This window comes from Peromyscus eremicus, chromosome 15, assembly GCF_949786415.1.
Source record: "Peromyscus eremicus chromosome 15, PerEre_H2_v1, whole genome shotgun sequence".
Classification (NCBI taxonomy): domain Eukaryota; kingdom Metazoa; phylum Chordata; class Mammalia; order Rodentia; family Cricetidae; genus Peromyscus; species Peromyscus eremicus.
This window is the reverse complement of record NC_081431.1, coordinates 41,407,607-41,425,723: the sequence shown is the minus strand read 5'-3', so window position 1 is coordinate 41,425,723 and position 18,117 is coordinate 41,407,607. Positions and strand designations below refer to the sequence as shown.

At 46.1% G+C, this 18,117-nt stretch overlaps 1 protein-coding gene across 2 annotated transcripts in view; it reads right to left on the bottom strand.

The window, feature by feature from the left end:
* Positions 1-3,490: 3,490 nt before the first annotated feature.
* Lamc1 (laminin subunit gamma 1) overlaps positions 3,491-18,117 on the bottom strand; it is a 114,155-nt gene continuing 99,528 nt past the window's right edge. For both annotated transcript variants that reach the window (XM_059280345.1, XM_059280346.1), the window contains exons 19-28: positions 17,209-17,414; positions 16,424-16,503; positions 14,661-14,798; positions 13,720-13,864; positions 12,676-12,825; positions 12,374-12,488; positions 11,152-11,351; positions 9,671-9,829; positions 6,860-6,959; positions 3,491-4,391 (exon numbers count right to left, since the gene is read on the bottom strand). In XM_059280345.1, the coding sequence (XP_059136328.1) occupies positions 4,135-4,391; positions 6,860-6,959; positions 9,671-9,829; positions 11,152-11,351; positions 12,374-12,488; positions 12,676-12,825; positions 13,720-13,864; positions 14,661-14,798; positions 16,424-16,503; positions 17,209-17,414 (1,550 nt within the window). In that variant the 3' untranslated portion in view covers positions 3,491-4,134. The remainder of the gene's footprint in view (positions 4,392-6,859; positions 6,960-9,670; positions 9,830-11,151; positions 11,352-12,373; positions 12,489-12,675; positions 12,826-13,719; positions 13,865-14,660; positions 14,799-16,423; positions 16,504-17,208; positions 17,415-18,117) is intronic.

Sequence of the window (18,117 nt, the reverse complement as noted above, 5' to 3'; positions counted from 1 at the left end):
GAATCAGATGATGGCAGCAGTTTTTAATCACTTCACCCACCACTCCTACACCATAACTAAAGAACTATTAACATTTGCTTCTCAATCAGACCCTGTGAATTGGAGTCGGGGGACAACTAGCCCGGCAAAAGTTAACAGTGCCTCCAAAACTTTCTCTGAGGAAGTCTAGTCAGAAGAGCCCACTGGTTCTTTACAGGTACCATGCATCTAACAATGTATGATTTTAGGAAGGGAGGCACAGGACTCATAGGGACTCTGGGAGATGAACAGGGAACAGGGAGTTAAAGGAGAATTTGTAGGCCCCAAGCCTTCCTGCCAGCTCCAAAATGTCTCACCGGGTCTCCAGCTGTGGATGGAACTGGATGCATCAATCTGCCCTGTTAATACGGCCTGCTTTCTTTTCCCTGTCAGTCTGTTGTGAATCTGGAGAATTTCATCTAAACACATTTAGGAAGCTTCTCACAGGCATCGCTACTCAGGGAGTCCAATCATTCAAAAGCAGCTCTGTTGTGACTGATCAGATACTGAGACCACACCAGGGGTTCTGTAAGCTCCAGCTGGCAGGCCCATGGCATGTTATTATTTGGGCTTTTTTTGTTGTGTGTGATGTGTGCCTGTGGGCATGTATTCCGGTATGTGAGTGCAAGTGAATACGTGCACATGTGGAGGTCAGAGGTCAACCCTGGGTGCTAGTCCCTGCCCCCTTCTCCCCTCCCCCCCATTTGATACAGGGTCCCTTGTTATTTACCACTAATATGGCAGGCTAGCTGGCTAAGCTTCTGGGCATTCTCCAGTCTGTCTCTCCTCTCGCCGTAGGAGCACAAGGATCACAGATATATGCCATCATGCCCTGCTTTACGAAGGTTCTAGAGAATCAACTCCAGATTCTCATGCTTCTACTGCAAGGGCTGTGCTCAACGAGCCAAGGCCTGTCTGTAGCCCAGGCTGGGTCTCTCTGTAGCCCAGGCTGGCCTCCAGTGCTGGTACTGCTGCCATGAGCCCCCTCCCCCAGACTCTTGTAGCAGTTCTACTGCAGTACATCCGGGCTCCTCACTTGCTTCTCTCTGGTCCTGGGCCATTTCTGTGCCACAAGAGTTGAGTAACGCTCGCAATCTAGTTCGGCACAGAAAACGTTTGCTAACTTCTGGATGACAGTGACGATCACAATCTGAAGAGGGTTAAAACAAAAAATGTTGAGGGTAGTGGTGCAATCCTGTGATCCCAGCTACTCAGGAGGCCAAGGCAAGAAAATCACAAGTTCAATGCCTACCTGGGCTATAATGAGACCCTGTCTCAAAATAAAGAATTAAAAAAAAAAAAATCTGGGTGGATGTAGCTCAGTTGGTGGAATATTTGCCTAGCATGCTGGGCGACCTAAATTCAACCTCAGTACCAATAACAACACTGGATGGTTCTCAAGGAGACAGAGTCAGTCAAAGGCGCCAGGAGTCCATTCACTACACCTGTAAAACCTTTTATGTCCGAGCATCACATTCAGGCCACACAAGATATAAAGGGTTACAAATATTCAGATTTTATTATAAATAAAATACTGTTTTCTTTTTAAACATAAAAAATGCCAAGTGTTGCGCTTTGCTAACCTCCCCGGAGAGGAAGGCTGTGGGGATTAAGGCAGCTGGAGTGAAGGCACATTTAAAAGGGGCCACAGTTGGGATCCAAAGGGTAATTCCACGGGGGGAGGGAGGGATAAAACAATCTATTCTGTGTGACACCCCGCACTTTACAGCAGCCATCCTGTCCATTTTATTACATAAAATACAGATTACGGAACTATACAATAAAACAATGGCTGTGCTGCAGGACTGTGATAGGTATTATCTTGTAAATAACTCTCATTTTTAAAAATAAATTTCTGTTTAAAAATATACCACACAGATGGAGAGGACAAATAAACCCAACACAACACCCCCCTACCAGGGCCCAAGACCTGCTGGAGCGTAGTTCACGCAATGGACGATGCTGGTCTGTTCCAGACAATTTCCTGCAACTGTGACCAAACGCGTATGTTAAGGTGGCGAGCACTGCACCAGAGGAACTAGCCAATCAGCACTGAACGTGGGGAGGAAGAGCCATGCCTCTGCGGGAGCAGAAAAGACCTGGGAGGGGCAAGAGTGGAACCTCAGGGGTGGGGGGCTCCGTTCGCCCACCAGAGATGGAGACAGACTGGACTCAGCGTCTCCTCCCACGGTCACCAGTAGCCGAGCCTGGCACCCTAAAGTGCTCAGTCATCCCCTTACAAAACGACCCATCCCGTTCAAGAACGGTCAGGAGACATGTTTCCACCACCGTGTGGGAGAGTCCCATCAGTGAACTGTCCTACCTACTTTACCCTGTCAGCCCGGGGCAGGCACTGAGAACAGCATCAGGTGGCCGCTCAGATGATCAGGGCCGCAGCGGAGAGGCCCGAGTGCCCTCTTGGGTCTGGCTGTGGAGGTGAGCAGGCTGAGATTCCGGTCAGACAACGAAGGCGCTGCAAACACGAGGCGGAGCAAGACGCTGGGGCAGGGGCATGACTTGGAAGATGGTGGGAAGGAAGGGGGTGCACGGGCTGCCTGTGCTAGCAAGGGAAAACCGAGCAACGACGTGAACTGACAGCGCCATCCTAGCAGGACTGGGAATATTTACATAAACTCCTTACTCTATAATCACGATACACAAAAACCATTCACACAAAAAATATAAATTTCAAATAATTAATAGCACCAGTGTGTCAGATAATAATTTCTTTCCCCCTGCTACGCAAAGTACAAAATTGCATAGTGTTAAAGGCTATATATGAATCTCAGAGGCAGGGAGGAGGAAGGGGGCGTGGCCGGGAACTGTCACAGTGTGGCCTAAGAAAACCACAGAGCTGAGGATCAGAGGTTGAGAAGCCTACGGGGAAATGCCGCACAAGGTTCTTCCCGCTCCACACAGAGGACAAGCTGAGAGTGGGTGGAGCCATGGAGCGCAGGAACTAGACGGTGCTGGCGGCTGTGTGAATGAAGTACGGAGCCTCAGCATTTGCCACCAGGATCTGGCAAACAATGTCGTCTTTTGAAGAGTTTTAGAAAAATGGAAACATTTAGAGAATTCGCGCTAAGGGCCAAATATTACACCTCTCTCCAACTGAGAAAAAGAAATGTACATATGGAATCCAATGATACATCTCAGTTTCATTCATTTTCCAGAAAATACGGGGAAAGAGAGATTTGCTTTTCTTTCAGTGGTCAAGATCTTAGAGACCAACTGTCTGACAGGTATCTTAACACTAGTTCCAAGACCAACACACTAACAAAGCTTGAAGAATTAGTTAGACTTGGAAAAAAAGAACTTTGGTGGTTATCACATCCCTGTTTCTTCTGCACTAAGTCTCATTTATAAAAATATCAAAAGCTATCTACGTAGTGGTGAGTGCAAGCTGCCCATCCAGACTTTTTATCAGCTGCCTAAGGATTTGAAAAAAGTGTATCTTCCTGGTCAACTAATATAGAAGAAAATCCTAAGTGTCTTTGAGCCATATTCTCTGGGAGACCCATACAGAACTGCACTCTTACCCATGATGGCTCAGTGTCCTGTACTCAAACAGCTACCATGACTGATGGATGGCTACCAGCATTCTAAATGACCAATACCTTTGGCACAGGATGTTTATTTCCTATTGTTTAAAAGAGGAGGCTGAAGATGCAGAGGCATTTTCTTTATCCACAGATGGGACATACTGGCCATCTCAATGCTACAGTGAGGAGCCAAACGTTTCCTTCATAGAAATATGAGAACTGAGATAGGTTCTGCTGGTGTTGAGAAGGGGGGATGGGTCTGCCCTGGCATAAAAAGGTTCACATGATGTGGGTATGCCACTGGAGGATGCCGTGACCTCAGGCAAACGAGGGGAAGCTTGGGTAAGGTGTTAACATGAGTGGAAGAGAGACTTTATTAGGCAAAACCCTTTGTTCCTGGTTCAGGATGTTGAACTTGCTTCTCTTTAAACTCTGACTTTTCTTGGTTCAAAAGGACAGTGATGGAGAGCAGCAGAGAAGTGGGGGGTCTGAAAAGTGTAATCTTTGTGTCAAGGCACTGTGGCCACACAGGGCTCCCCTCTCGGGGGGGCCCTGCCTGGCAGCCCTCCCATCACTAGGGCTTCTCAATGGACGGGGTGTTGAAGCAGCCGGATGGTAGGGTCTTCTTGATGTCCTCCAGGTTGTGAATGTCCTTTATGATCTCTTCTATGTCTCGGTTATAGTCCATGATGGCCGCCTCCTGCTTCCGGGCTTCCTTCTCCAGGTCAGACACCTTCCTGTCCAGGTCGCTGACCTTCATCTCCTCTTTGGCTTTGCTCAGGGTGCCTTCGATCTCATTGAGCTTGTTGAGGTCTACTGTGTCCAGCTGTCCTGTAGTCAGGAAGGGCACAAGATAGAACAGGCTCATTCCGGGAGAACTGGAGCACAGCTTCTCAGTGCCTCCTGCTCTGTCATGCACTAAGGCTAGCAGCTGCCCTGAAGCCAGGGTGCTGCTGTGTTCAAGGGCCTGAGCAGTGCTGAGCAGTGCTGACCTAACCAACAAGGTGGGCAGAGTGGATCGTTAATATTAGAACAGTTTCAGTTCTGGTCTTGAGAAAAGTGGTTTTCACAGGATATTTTCTTTAATTTTTAAATATTTATTACTACTTATTACTCTCTCTGTGTGTGTGTGTGTGTGTGTGTGTGTGTGTGTGTGTGTGCGTGCATGAATGTCATGGCATATATGTAGAGGTCAGAGGACAACTTGCAGGAGTCAGTTCTCTCTTTCCACCATGTGGGTTCCAGGGACTGAACTCAGGTTGCCAGGCTTGGCGGCTAGCGCCTTTACCCACCCCATCTCTAGAGAACCATCTTTTCAGCCCTCATACAATACTTTCTAAATGCACAGGTACCACGTCTTAGACCTCACTTATGCTTAAGAAGGCTGGTAACAGTCCTCTTGCAGGTTCATGTGTGTAATCTGTGGGCTACTTCAGTGTCAAAGAATACAAAAATCTAGGAGCATATGCCTGTGACCTCTAGGTCCCAGGGAAGTCGGCTGGTTTGGGGTCTTCTTGCTTCTAAGAGTTAGACACTACCAGAGAAATAGAAAATGGAAAATGGCCAAGGCTGAAATGCTCAGATAATGCCAGCAAAGCTTCACTCTAAATGCAGCAAGAAAAAAATAAAAGATTCTTTTGAAAGATGATGCTCCATAGCAAATAAAAACAGACAGAGAGAAGTGGTCTCCCGAGACCAGTTTAGCTCACTGACTCTCAGGTGGCTAGGAATTTATTTTTCCACTTAAAACCTGGGTGATGGAGTCAGAAGTCTAGCTCCAGTCTGCCCGCTCACCTAAAACCTGGGTGATGGAGCCAGAAGTTTGGTTCCAGTCTGCCCGCTCACCTAAACCTAGGTGATAGAGCCAGAAGTCTAGCTCTAGTCTGCCCGCTCACCTAAAACCTGGGTGATGGAGCCAGAAGTCTAGCTCCAGTAGTCTGCCTGCTCACCTAAAACCTGGGTGATGGAGCCAGAAGTCTAGCTCCAGTAGTCTGCCTGCTCACCTAAAACCTGGGTGATGGAGCCAGAAGTCTAGCTCCAGTCTGCCTGCTCACCTAAACCTAGGTGATAGAGCCAGAAGTCTAGCTCCAGTCTGCCTGCTCACAAAGCCTGCCTCTTCTCCCCAAAGCCCTCTCTTCAGCTTACTTCCATTTTAGGCTCATCTGCTGACATATAATTTATTTTTATTGGTCTTTGAGACACATAAAATATTATTCCTCCCCCCTTAAGAAAAAGATTAAAAAGACAAATAGTGGCGCACGCCTTTAATCCCAGCACTCAGGAGGCACACGCAGGTGGATCTCTGTGCATTCGAGGCCAGCCTGGTCTACAGAATGAGTTCCAGGACAGGCTCCAAAGCTATATAGAGAAACCCTGTCTCGAAAAAACCAACCCCCCCAAACAAACAAACAAACAAACAAAACAAAACAAAAAACAGTGGCACACACCTTTAATCCCAGCACTTGGGAGGCAGAGGCAGGTGGATCTGAGTTTGAGGCCAACCTGATCTACAGAGTGAGTTTCAGGATAACCAGGGCTACATAGAGACCCTGTCTTGAAAATAAACAGATGAAGTCCCCGGTCTTCAAAGGCTACCCCATGCCCTCACAATGGAGTCTGGTGACAAAAGGCCACGTGTCCTAAAGGAGATCTGCTCTCCACCAAACGGGATTAAAAGGAAGGGTCAGTGTGCTTGTATTTCCTTGAAAACAGAATAAAGCAAACAAAGTCGTTCTGTCTTTGGTGTGGAAGTTTTCACTTCATCAAACTGTTCTCTGGTTGGCAAATGGAGAGAATTGTGAGCAAGGAGCCGGTTAGTTTCAAGTATTCTCTTATTCTACCCGGAGCCTTTCTTTTCACATCCCTTAGAGAAACTCCACCAGCAGGAGGAACTGAGGGGAATGACTGTTTAACTGCATGATGAACCCTGACCATCGGGGACCCCCTAGCTGGCAGCTCATCTTCACATGTAAAAGACCATGGTGTCCTAGTCAGGGCAGAGTCCAGGGAAGGCACCTAAAGTCCTTGAACTTCATAAAGTCCCGACTCCTTTCCACTCTAGAGTTGACAGCCTATCACTGCTGTGATGATGCCAGTGGCCTTGGAAAGTTCTGCCAGGCAAGACGCCGTGTACAAGGCATCCTTTAAACAAGCAGGAGCTAAATGAAACATTAACGTTAGTGGGTTAACGAATGCTTTTAGGAATTTCTGTTAATCTGACTCTGAGTCAGGGGTATCAGATCCTGAGAGCAGTACAAAGCATTAGATGCCCTGGCTGTAACAAGTCTCCTGTTACTTACCCAGCTGCTCCAAGAGGTCAGTCAGCTGACTGAGGAGGTTGCTCACAGAGTTTTTGGCTTTTCTGGCATTGAGCTCAGCTTCCTGAGCAGCCTGTGAAGCCTACAGGGAAAGAGGGTAAACAACATGAATACTTCTGACTCCATGTTTTCATCTTCTCTAAATATTTTCCTCCGGTGAGCCAGCAGACTTATTTTCAGAAGTGTCCCCCCTTCTAAGGGATGAGTCCCACTTTCTCTGCAGGTCTGGGGTGGTGTTTTCAGGTGGAGGATGTTATTTCTACTGCGCAGAACAGTCAAAATCCCTATTTTTGTTTTCTTGTTTTGTTTTTTGACAGTCTTGCTATGGACCCTAAGCTGGTCTCAAACATGACAGCTCCTCCTGTCTCAGCCTGAGTCCTGGGACTACAGGAATATACTACCATGCCTGGCTTCCCTTCATGACATATGCATTCAGAGAAACAATACCATCCCATTTCCTCACTTCCTCTACTCAAGAATACCTGTGACAAACACATGATAAAATGCATTGAGTAGAAATAGATTCTTTTTTAAGTACAGATTGAATACAGGAACAGAATGTGGATACTTTTAGGTACCACATTATTAATTATTATTATTAGATTATTAGATTATTAGAGATGTCCTATACTTTTAGAGTTTTCAAAAGCAAAGCAAGGCTTTTCTGAAAATTCTGTCAACTACACACACACACACACACACACACACACACACACACACACACACACACACATATACATAGATAATACAATGGCTATTTTCAGAGTCAACCAAAGGTAAATATACTTGGGAAAGTTCCATGAAACCTGACCAAACACACTGGGCATGAGTCACAGGAAGCAGCAGTGGAAAAGGAAGCATCCAGGCCTCAGAGAGCAGATGCTCTCACCAGTGAGCCCAACAAGACAGAAACGAGAGCCTCTGTACTCCCCACCGGGAATTATTTTTCCTAGTTCTGGGGTCAAGACAAAGCAAACAAGTGAGGGATCAAAACAATGTGAAAAATTTAAAAACAGAAAAAATAAAAAATAAAAAGCTTTCACAAATAAATGATTAACTCAGTTCAAATTGCAGCTGTTCTCAGGGAGTCGCACAGGCTTCTTGTGGGTGTCCTGGGACTTCCACACAGGACTCTGCTGGGTTTAACCTGTGGCCTTCGGCATCTTCCATAAAGAACCACAACTCCTCTGGTTGAAGAAAATGTTAGACCTAGACAACACCAGCTGCATGTTGGGCTTTGAGAACTGATGTAAATACAATGGGCTGGTGTATGAGGGGATGGCTCACTGCTCCCAAGAAGTTATGGACCAAGGCTGACAAAGAGAATGGATTCTCTTTCTACCTCTGAACGAAACCCACAGCCCCTTTTGGAACTCATCAATATGTACCCTTCACTTTGTTTCAACATGCTTTAAATACAATGCTTCTATCAAAACGAAATTCACAGGGCTGGCAGGACGGCTCCGAGGGTAAGTTGTCACGAAGTTTGATAACCTGAGTTCTATCCCCCAAATCCACATAGTGTAACACAACTCCCACAAGTTGTCTTGAGATGTCCACATGTGCGTTATGGCACGCATGCATGCATGCGCGCGCGCGCACACACACACACACACACACACAAAACAAATACATTTTAAAAAGTGAAGCCCAGAGACTCTCTGCACAAAAAAGAGATACTGATTTCTGCTTCATGGTAATTTCCATTTGATCCTCATTTTTGCATTAAAAATCACAGGACAACTAGCATAAAGTTTAAAAACAGCAGTTTAGCCAGTCATGGTAGTGTGTACCTTTAATCCTAGCACTCAGGAGGCTGAGACAAGAAGATTTCTTTGAGTTCAAGGCCATCCTGGTCTAGAGAGCTCCAGGTCAGCCAGGATTATACAGTGAGACCACCCTGTCTCAAAAAACCCAGCTGTGTGCACAGAGAGGCATACAAAATTTAATTGGTATCACTTCACCAGACCTTGTATTTCTCCTTTCTATCCAAAGTGAAAATGACCCACAGCAAGAGGCCCTGTTTTGGGGCCTTGAAAGAATGGGGTTCCTCCTGACACTGGAAGTGTGTGAGTGAGCAAGCCGATGTATACCGTTCCTGTGAAAGCAGCTCGAAACAGGAAAAGACTATTCCCACCAGTCCCACACCCCAGGAAGGTCTTTCTAATGCAAAATATAACACGGATTGAAGAAAAATGCCCCCTCACTCCCCTGGTAGCACACAGTCACAAACGGCTCTGTCGTGAGTGGCACGATGCACGCACGTCAGCACAGAAGGTGCACAGTGAGAGCAGATGCATGGCTGGTGTGCTCCGGTGCACTGCTAGAGAACGTGTCACACACGTTTGTGTAAGAAACTCGTCTCTGCCTCTAGTGAGCGAGCAGCTGGGAGAACTAAGGAAGAAACTGGCTTTTCGTGGCATTCGCCTTTTAAAAAAACTTCATTTTAATTTATCTCATGTATGAATTACCCATTCAACTACAATAAACACACACACACACACACACACACACACACACACACGTGGCTTTTTTTTTAAGTGTTCTAAATCTCCAGCTGCGGGGGAAATGTTTTGCTTCTAACTGAGCGGCTTTGGGACAGGGCAATTGTGCAACATCAATACCTGGCAGAAGAGCAAATTCTTTGCCTTCTACGTAAGCTGCTGACCCAGTTTTTGACCAGAAAATGCAAGGCAAACCTGAAGTTCACTGAAAAGGGCATTGGGGGTTGGGGGGTCTCTCCCAGTGAGCACCCCTCCACGCTGCCTCTGGACAACAGTGGGGAGCCCTTACCATGCCCGCCATCATCATGTCCTGGTCGGCATCGTCTTGTTTCCTCTTCAGCTCGTTCTCTGCTTCCTCCAGCTGCCTCAACATCGTGTTCACCTCGTTATCCAGATCTGTAACTTCGGCAAAGGTTCTTTCGGCGTCGGCCTTGGTGCTGGTGGCATTCTAGGCACAGAAGAAACAGGTGACCAAAGCAAACCAGAGACCCCAGAGCAGCTTACCTTTTCCAGAACGCATCCTTCCTCCCTTTTATAATCTTTGAAATGGTTAAAAATGCGCCCCAGAAAGAACATCACAATGACGTGTGCTATTATGACCCACCTCTCACCATTTACTGGTTTCTCATAAAAAAATAAAAAAATTACTGTCAAACACAACAGCATTTACACAGCACTTTCAATTGTGCTCTCTTCTTTAATCTTTGAGATTTCCTATTCTATTATAACCATTTTTAGCTGAGGTGACACAGAGGACAAGTAAAAATTTAATTGTGAACACTTTCCCACCATATTGTATGTATCCTTCATTGGATATATGTTAAATCAAAAGCTTGCCTTGTGAGTTTATTCTTATAAGTTTAGCATCATGTACAAAAGACTACATCCTGAAATATGAGCATTTTATGAAACAGAATCTATTAAAATTTTCTGTAATTCTCAGACACTTAATTTTAAAATAAGCTCTAATCTCTAATAATCTAATCTAAGAACCAGCCTAAAGAAACTCCTTTTTACAGCGAGTGGAAGAGCCTCTGCAGTGGTGGCCACAGTAGCTCTGTGCAGGGTCTGGAAGTCACATTGATAGTCGTCATAAGACTGTGCAGGCTCAGGGAGTCTGTTTATTTAGCAAAGGCCCAAACTCTTGTGGGCAGGGGCTCTGCAGCACTCTGGGACCACTGCTGTGGATGTCTTTCTGTATGCTATGAATATGTGTTGCTCTGATTGGTTGATAAATAAAGCTGTTTGGCCTATGGCAAGGCAGCTTAGAGGCAGGTGGAAATCCAAACAGATAGACAGGAAGAGAAAGGAGAGGCAAGGCAGATGCCATGAGCCGACGCCAAGAGAAGCAAGATGTAAGGTATTGGTAAGCCACAAGCCATGTGGTAAAGTATAGATTTATAGAAAAGGGTTAATTTAAGATATAAGAGCTACCAAGAGGCCTGCCACAGACCATACAGTTTGTAAGTAATATAAGTCTCTGTGTGTTTACTTGGGTCTGAGCGGCTGCGGACCAGGCTGGTCATAGGAAAAACTTTCAGTTACAGACCACCCTCTTCACAACTCAGATCCGATGCTGAGACGGTAGCAGGTCCTCTTACTGATTCTCTTTCCTCAGTCACGTACATATTCTTACGTGTATTGGAAAGAAGATCAACAGGGATGGTTCAAGACAGTTTTGCTATAGCAGAGAAAAAACGCTGCAAGGACTCGAGTTTAGAAAGCATGAGATGTGCGTGAGCAGGGGCTGGAGAAGAGGGAGGCGCTCACCTTCTGCACGGCGCTGGCGATCCTCTCCGCCTCGTGGGCTTTGTTCTTGGCCTCGGTGGCGTCGGCTGCAGCATTGCCCAGAGCCAGCTGGGCCTCCCTTGTCTTCTCGTTGGCCTCAGCTATGGTCCGGTTGATGGCGGGGATCCTCCGCAGAGCCTCCTCGGCAGCTGTCTTGTTATCATTCACGCGTCTATCAAAATCTGAAAGGAGTTCAGGGCACGCATTTGAATTAAACTGCCAAAAAGAAACGCCAGACTGCAACTGGATTTTGTTTTAGATGCAGTAAAAATCTGTTGAAAACAAACAAAGGAGAATCGGGGCTGGGTTCTCGGAGAGGAAGAATGCGCGGATCCCTGTGCAGAGGTTTCCAGGACCAGTCACACAAATGCACATCTGTTTCTGAGCAGAGTTCCTACTCGGAAAGCCATGTGGAGCCCAGAGCACATCACCACATTAGCCGGTGTCTTTAGTGTCGGCTGTGTGTCAGGTGCAGCATGGCAGACTTCTGACACATGGAAAGCCAGCGACTAAAGAGGCTAACCTGTGGAGCAGGCACTCAGGCAGACCCGCTGACACCAATGCTACACTTGGAACTACCACGCTTGCAAATCCTCCTCCTTTATAGAACCTCTGACTATTTTTACAGACATGGACCGGCCCCTCAGTGAACCGGGCATCTTTCTCTAAAACGAAGAATCAGATGTCAGTGGTAGAAAAAAAATGAAAGAAAATCTCCATTTATCATTGAAAGTCAGTTAAGCAGGCAGACTGCGGTGACGGGAGGTAGTCTAATACAGACCAACCCTCCTACGCATGGTTTTTTGTTTTCAGACTTAAGAATACAGGGGTGAAATGACAGAGGCACTCTGATTTTTCTTTCAAATACATGAGCTCCAGATTCCACAAGAGATCCTACCTCAATAAATAAAAGTCAAGAGCCATTAAGAGATACTTGGAGTCAATTTCAGGTCTATACACCCACACCCACACCCACACCCACACCCACACCCACACCCACACCCACACACACATAGAGTGTGGAGGTTAAACTAAGAACGATAAAAGATCATGGTTAACTATTGAATCTAAGTAGGCAGTATATGGGATTTACTACACTATCCTGTTCAGAGAGAATCATACTAAAAATGAAATGGAAACTGACTCAGCGACCACCTCCGCAGAGGCCAGGCAGAGACGTGGCTGCTGCCTGACCCGCTCGTACCTTTGAGGTTGTTGAGAATGTCATTGGCCTCTTGTAAGGTATTGCGTCCCTTTTTAGCAGCTTCTTCAGCAAGAGCCTTGGCAGCGTCAGCTCGAGCTAGGAGTTGGTCGGCTGTCTGCAAATGCATGGCAGGTCAGAGGACAAACCTTTCGGGGTCAGCTTTTCCCTCTAACAGACAAGCCCCTCACGGCCACAGCCTGGAGACTGAAGCGTACAGACAGGCTGTGCACTAGACATGGCTCACACCTGAGCTGTTGAAACTGTTGCCCCCAGAAATGCAGCCAGCAACAAATCACACTGACCTGCTGTTCAGCTTTTCCTTTCTCTAGAAGGTTCTTTACTTCCTGTTCCTTCCCCCTCATATCTTCCCTAAGGTCTTCATAATCCTTTAGCTTCTGGTCAATTAGACGGTCCAGATCCGCAGCTTCTTTCTTGATTTTATTTGCTTCATTCTGTGACAGACATGTAGGATCACCACGTTTACATGAAAGGATGGCACGGAATGACAAGGGAGCTGAGGAATGCTGTAAGATTTAAGGCTTAACTGACAGTTTTCAAGGACAGCAGAGGTCAAGATTCGTGGATTTTTTTTTTTTTTAACCAAGTATACTTTAGCGATTTCCCAATGTTCCCTGCACTTTGATTAGTTTTTCACAGCTTTTGCCAACCTACAACGCAATCAAGACACAGAACGCATCTTCCTACATGAAGCTCCCTGGGGTCCCTTTCAAGTAACTCTCCCCACCTCTCCTCCCTCAGCTGCGGCCCTCCTGACTGCCATCATATCAGTCCTGTCTATTCACGCTGCACACACATGGACTCAGTGAGCATCAGGTGTCTGAAGAGAACTAAACCTTGGGTACCAGTCAACATCTCAGATATAGGAAATAAGATGGCAAATTTCAGTTTAGTATTAAAGATATTTATATGGGAGCTTCGTATGAGGAACCATGTTTAGAATGAAACACAACACTACCAGCTCAGATTTTCTACCTGCCCCTGAGCATGCTGGCACAGCTCTTGCAGGCTCTTCCCTCTTAGTGCTCTCTAGATCTCAGTTAAACAATGCTTAGGAGGAAGGCTCCAGCCACACTCTGCTTCAAGTAACTCAAATGTATCACAGTTTGGATTTATATGAAACATCCAGAGGAAGTATTCATATTACCAAAGTAATCCTTGCTCCTTCAGGTCTACAGTCCTTTATCTCACTAGGTTCTATCTGCATAATTCAAATTAAAAAATTCACCTCTACCAGTGAGTCGGCTGGAGGTCTGGAAGGGAGAAGCAGGGCAAACTAGAGGGACAGGGATGTAAGTGACCTCAGGGACCAGTCTCTGCACGCATACCTCCAGCGCCTCGGAGTCCACAGGAGTCAGCTGGGCCACACTGGCGTAGATCTCCACAGCTCTGTCACCTGCCCGCTTGGCTTCCTCATGGACTCGGGCAGCCTGCTTCTCCAGGTCCTCAGAGATGTTCTTTGCTTGTTCATACCTAAGGAAAGAATCACGTAACTCGATTAAAAAATAAACATCTTAATATTAATCAGATACAATCTAGTTAATATCCCTGGGACCACAGCTCCAAAAACCTAAAAGGAACTGCTGTACCAAAGGCTCTCAATTTGATATCAACACTTAGCTAAACATGGCATTTCATTTTCTCAATTCTATTAGCTTACCATCTGTAAACAGGGCATCCCTAACCCCGAATCCCAACTCTGGGACAGTTTTAGCACTCTTACAATACCACAGGAGGAGAACTTCACACCTGATTCCATGATTTCATGACTGCTATCAAACTGCAGGGACAATACAAATACCATGTAACATTTCAGGCAATGTGTACACAGACATAAATGAACTCTGTATTTAGACTTGGGTCTCACTCACAATCTCATTATATATGCAGATACTCATACACACACACACACACACACACACACACACACACACACACCCCTAAGTCCCAAACACTTCTGGTCCCTAACCTTTCAGAGCAGAGATATTAAATGTATACATTTTATACATTCTTCCTTTAGACCCGTTTAAAGGTTGGCAGCTTGCACATTTTCCCACTCTCTCTAGCATTTCCTCTCTTCAGTCTCCATCCATGAAGACTCAGAAGTCCACGGCTAGTCTAGCCCCATCCTCTGTGATCAGAGCTGGAGTGCCTGCACACCCCCTGCCCTAGCCGCTCCAGCATTCTGAAGTGTGATGAACCCCGCAGCACATGAGCTTACACCCCAGGCCCACAGCGCAGGACTGGGAGCCACTTCCCAGGCACTCACTTCCTGTTGAGCTCTTCGATCTCCAATGTGGTTTGATTCTCTCCTTCCAGGGTCCTCAGGAGCAGGTTATAGGCCTCAGTCGACGTCTCATTGGCTGTCTTTGCCACTCGGACAATGTCATCAGCTTCCTGCTTATGGCTGTACATGTAGGGGGAAAAAATTAAAAATAAACCATGAGTGAGATCACTCAATCAGGAAAGAAATAAAATTTAGGTAACATTTACTTTGTTATATTTCCATATACTAATATGGGCAGAGACCTAGGAATACTGGAAAGTCCCATTTGGAATTTCACAATCATTTCAGGCAGCTAAATTTACAAAAAGCATTCTGTAACCCGAGAAAAAGGGTATTTTCTAAGAAAATCAGTGGCACAAAACTACTGGAGCAAATGTGTGTTTTCTTAGAAAACCTGCTTTTTGGTTGGGTGTGCCCATAACCCTAGCACTGAGGCAGAGGATCAGGAGGTTCCAGGCCAGACGAGTTACACAGTGAAAATGTCTCAGAACAGGTAGGGGGAGACGGAGGCAGGCAACTAACTTTAGAATGTGAGTAATTTATATATAGCACCATGTATCCAGAAACTGTGTATCTAGTCAGCAACCCAAACCCCAGGCCTGATCTTTATCATACAGTCTGCTGGCCTACACGGTTACTCCATAGTCTCTACACGGCTACTCCATAGTCTCTACACAGCCTGTCTGTTCAGACTTTCTTATTTGACCTAATAACTGGAAGAAAAAACAACACCAAATAGCAATGAACGTGTCGACTGGGACTCCAGTCAAGCAACACATCTCAGCTGGGTAACTAACAATGCTAATGAATTTTCCACTTCTAACATTTCATGTTGAACTGTGACACCCAGATGTGGCCATTCTCCTTGGCATAAGAAACTTTCCTTCTACGTTCTCACACGAAACCCACCAGGATCAGTAAATCTCCAAGACCTAGGTTTCTGGGGAGCTTCCTTGTTTTCAGCTCTCTTCCTTTAGTGAGAAAATCCGGCTATAAAACCATGAATGTTCTGCAAAGCTGATTACATGGCTCACCGTGTCACACTTACTCAGAATAGAAAGAAGCCTGCTAAGGTCAACGTAACCTAGAACCTGTGAGACGTCCACACCACTGCTCTGGACGGTGTCCAGTGAACGTCTGCACAGGCTTCCTCCTGTACTTCATCCCGCTGAGGTTACTGAGTGCTCTGCCCCAGGGCTTCACACAAAGGGGCCTGCTCTCAATGAGACCTACATTTTAGCCATTTTTTAAAAATTGATTCCTTCTGCAATGTAAAGCCTTCTAAAGAAGTTATAATGAATTCAAAGGTGTCTAAAAGGAAAACCAACTGGGAATGAAATAAATGGTCAGTGTTCCTTGGCTTACTTCCAAATGTGCAATGAGTTAGTAAGTGTTTTCTATTGAGAACTGAAAATTAAATATTTGTTGAAAAACTAATGTAAAAATTTTAAATTAATAACTTCTATTGGGTTTCTTAGAAATCTATAAATTTGAAGGCTTTACAGTTAAAAAAAAATCTAAAAAAGTTACAATCTGTGAAATACGTAAATATAATTTTGTTCTAAACTATTATATTCTAATACTTAAGGTAAACATTCCCCAGTGAAAGAAAAGGAGTGTGCGTAGCCGGTAACATCTCAGCGAGGGTAAATCTTCCGATGGAAAGTATCACGGGAGGGGACAGGGCGACACCCATGTATCAGCTGGGGCAGCATGCCCGAACCTGGGAGCATGCTGCAGCTTACCGCTCTGCCAGCCTTCGGGCCTCTTCGGCCAAGAGGGTCATGTTGTTCGGTTCCCCTGCAGACTCTGGCTGAGTGATCGACTGAAGAGGAAATAAAACACTTCTCAAAAGACTGAATTGTTTCAATTCCATAAAGCAAGTAGTAGCACTAATTTTTTGTTAATTCTTATGCAAAATACTGTTTTTTCTTATTTCAGAGATCTTCTGAGCCGCACTTTGACTGGAAACGATTTCTGTTCTGAGTGCTGCAGAACAGACAAGTCAGAGAAAGAACCTAGACACCCTCAGTTTTTATCCAGCTCCTTCTGTTTTGTGGCAATTGCTGAAACTGAACCTGAGGTGACTCTCTCAGGGCCCCGGGTTTGAACCCCTGGGCCTCAGCTGGCCTTTAGGGAGGCTATGAACCTCGGGAGGCGGGTCACTGGGACAGGCCTTCACGGTGTAGCCTGCTCCACTTCTGCCCCATTCTTGGCTTCTAGATCTGGCTGCTATATGAGAGGCCACCACAGACTTCTGCCACCTCCAACAGCTGCCCCGTGCTTTGCCCACACTGAGGAACTGAGCCAAAGAGGCCTCTCCGACTCAAGCTGTTTCTGTTGGCTTTGCCACAGCAAGCAGTAAAGCAGCTGCTTCCACGACTATGACATCGTCCTCTCCTGCTCCAGAATGTCAGGCAGGAGGATGAAGACACACATTTGTAGCAGATCTGTCGGTGGAGCAGAAGGATCTGCTACAAATTACCCAACAACCCCCGCTGCCCACCAGAGTCATTTCAGAGTCACTCACCACATTGGCAGCAGCCATTTTTGCTTTCTCAAGCTCCCTGGAGGCAATCTCAATCAGCTGCTCTGTACTCTCCACTCGGGTCCGTGCCTGTTCAGCCAAGATCCCAGTCTCTTCTATAGTATTCCGGATATTCTGCAGTCGGCTAATTTGGCTATGCAGACTGCTATTCACTCTCTGAAGGCGATCCATCAAATTTTGATCTACATCTGAAAGAGCATTGCAGACAGTCTGTCAGTGAGCTGAAGGGACATACCATCTTCTGTGAAGCTGGGGTCCCTTTATTATCCCCAGTAGCAACTTTTAGACACATTTCCCCTAACCCCAGTGGAGGGGCTGTCTCCAGTCTACCCCAGCATGCTCTCACTGCACTCACTGTCTGTCCCAGGTGCCCAGTCCCTGTCCATTCATCTCTGGAGTCACCATCTTACACAACAGTCAGCGAAGCACAATCATCAAGCATGCAGATAGTTGATGAAGGAAAGTAAACCTGATCCTCATCATATATGACACACGCCGGATTTAACCACAACTGCGTAAGATTAAAACGCTGCCAGCCCTAAAAACCTGACATAGAACTATTAAAAAGTACATTGGAAGCAGACACCAGGTGTGATCATGGCAGCTATTAATTTCAGTACTCAGGAGGCTGAGGCAGGTGGCTCTCTGTGTGTCCCAGGCCAGTCTGGTCTACATGGAGTTCCAGGACAGCCAGGGACACAAAGTAAAACCCTGACTCAAAACAAACAAAATGGACACCCTGCCATCCAGCTGCTGGGGCATGGCAAATTCAATTCTTTGTGTTTTAAACTAGGTATACTTTTTGCTCCCCCCCCCCCACATACCTCTGTCCTAGCACATGTATGTAATTTTCAGTTGGATCTCTCCTTCTACATTTCCTCAAATTGTACT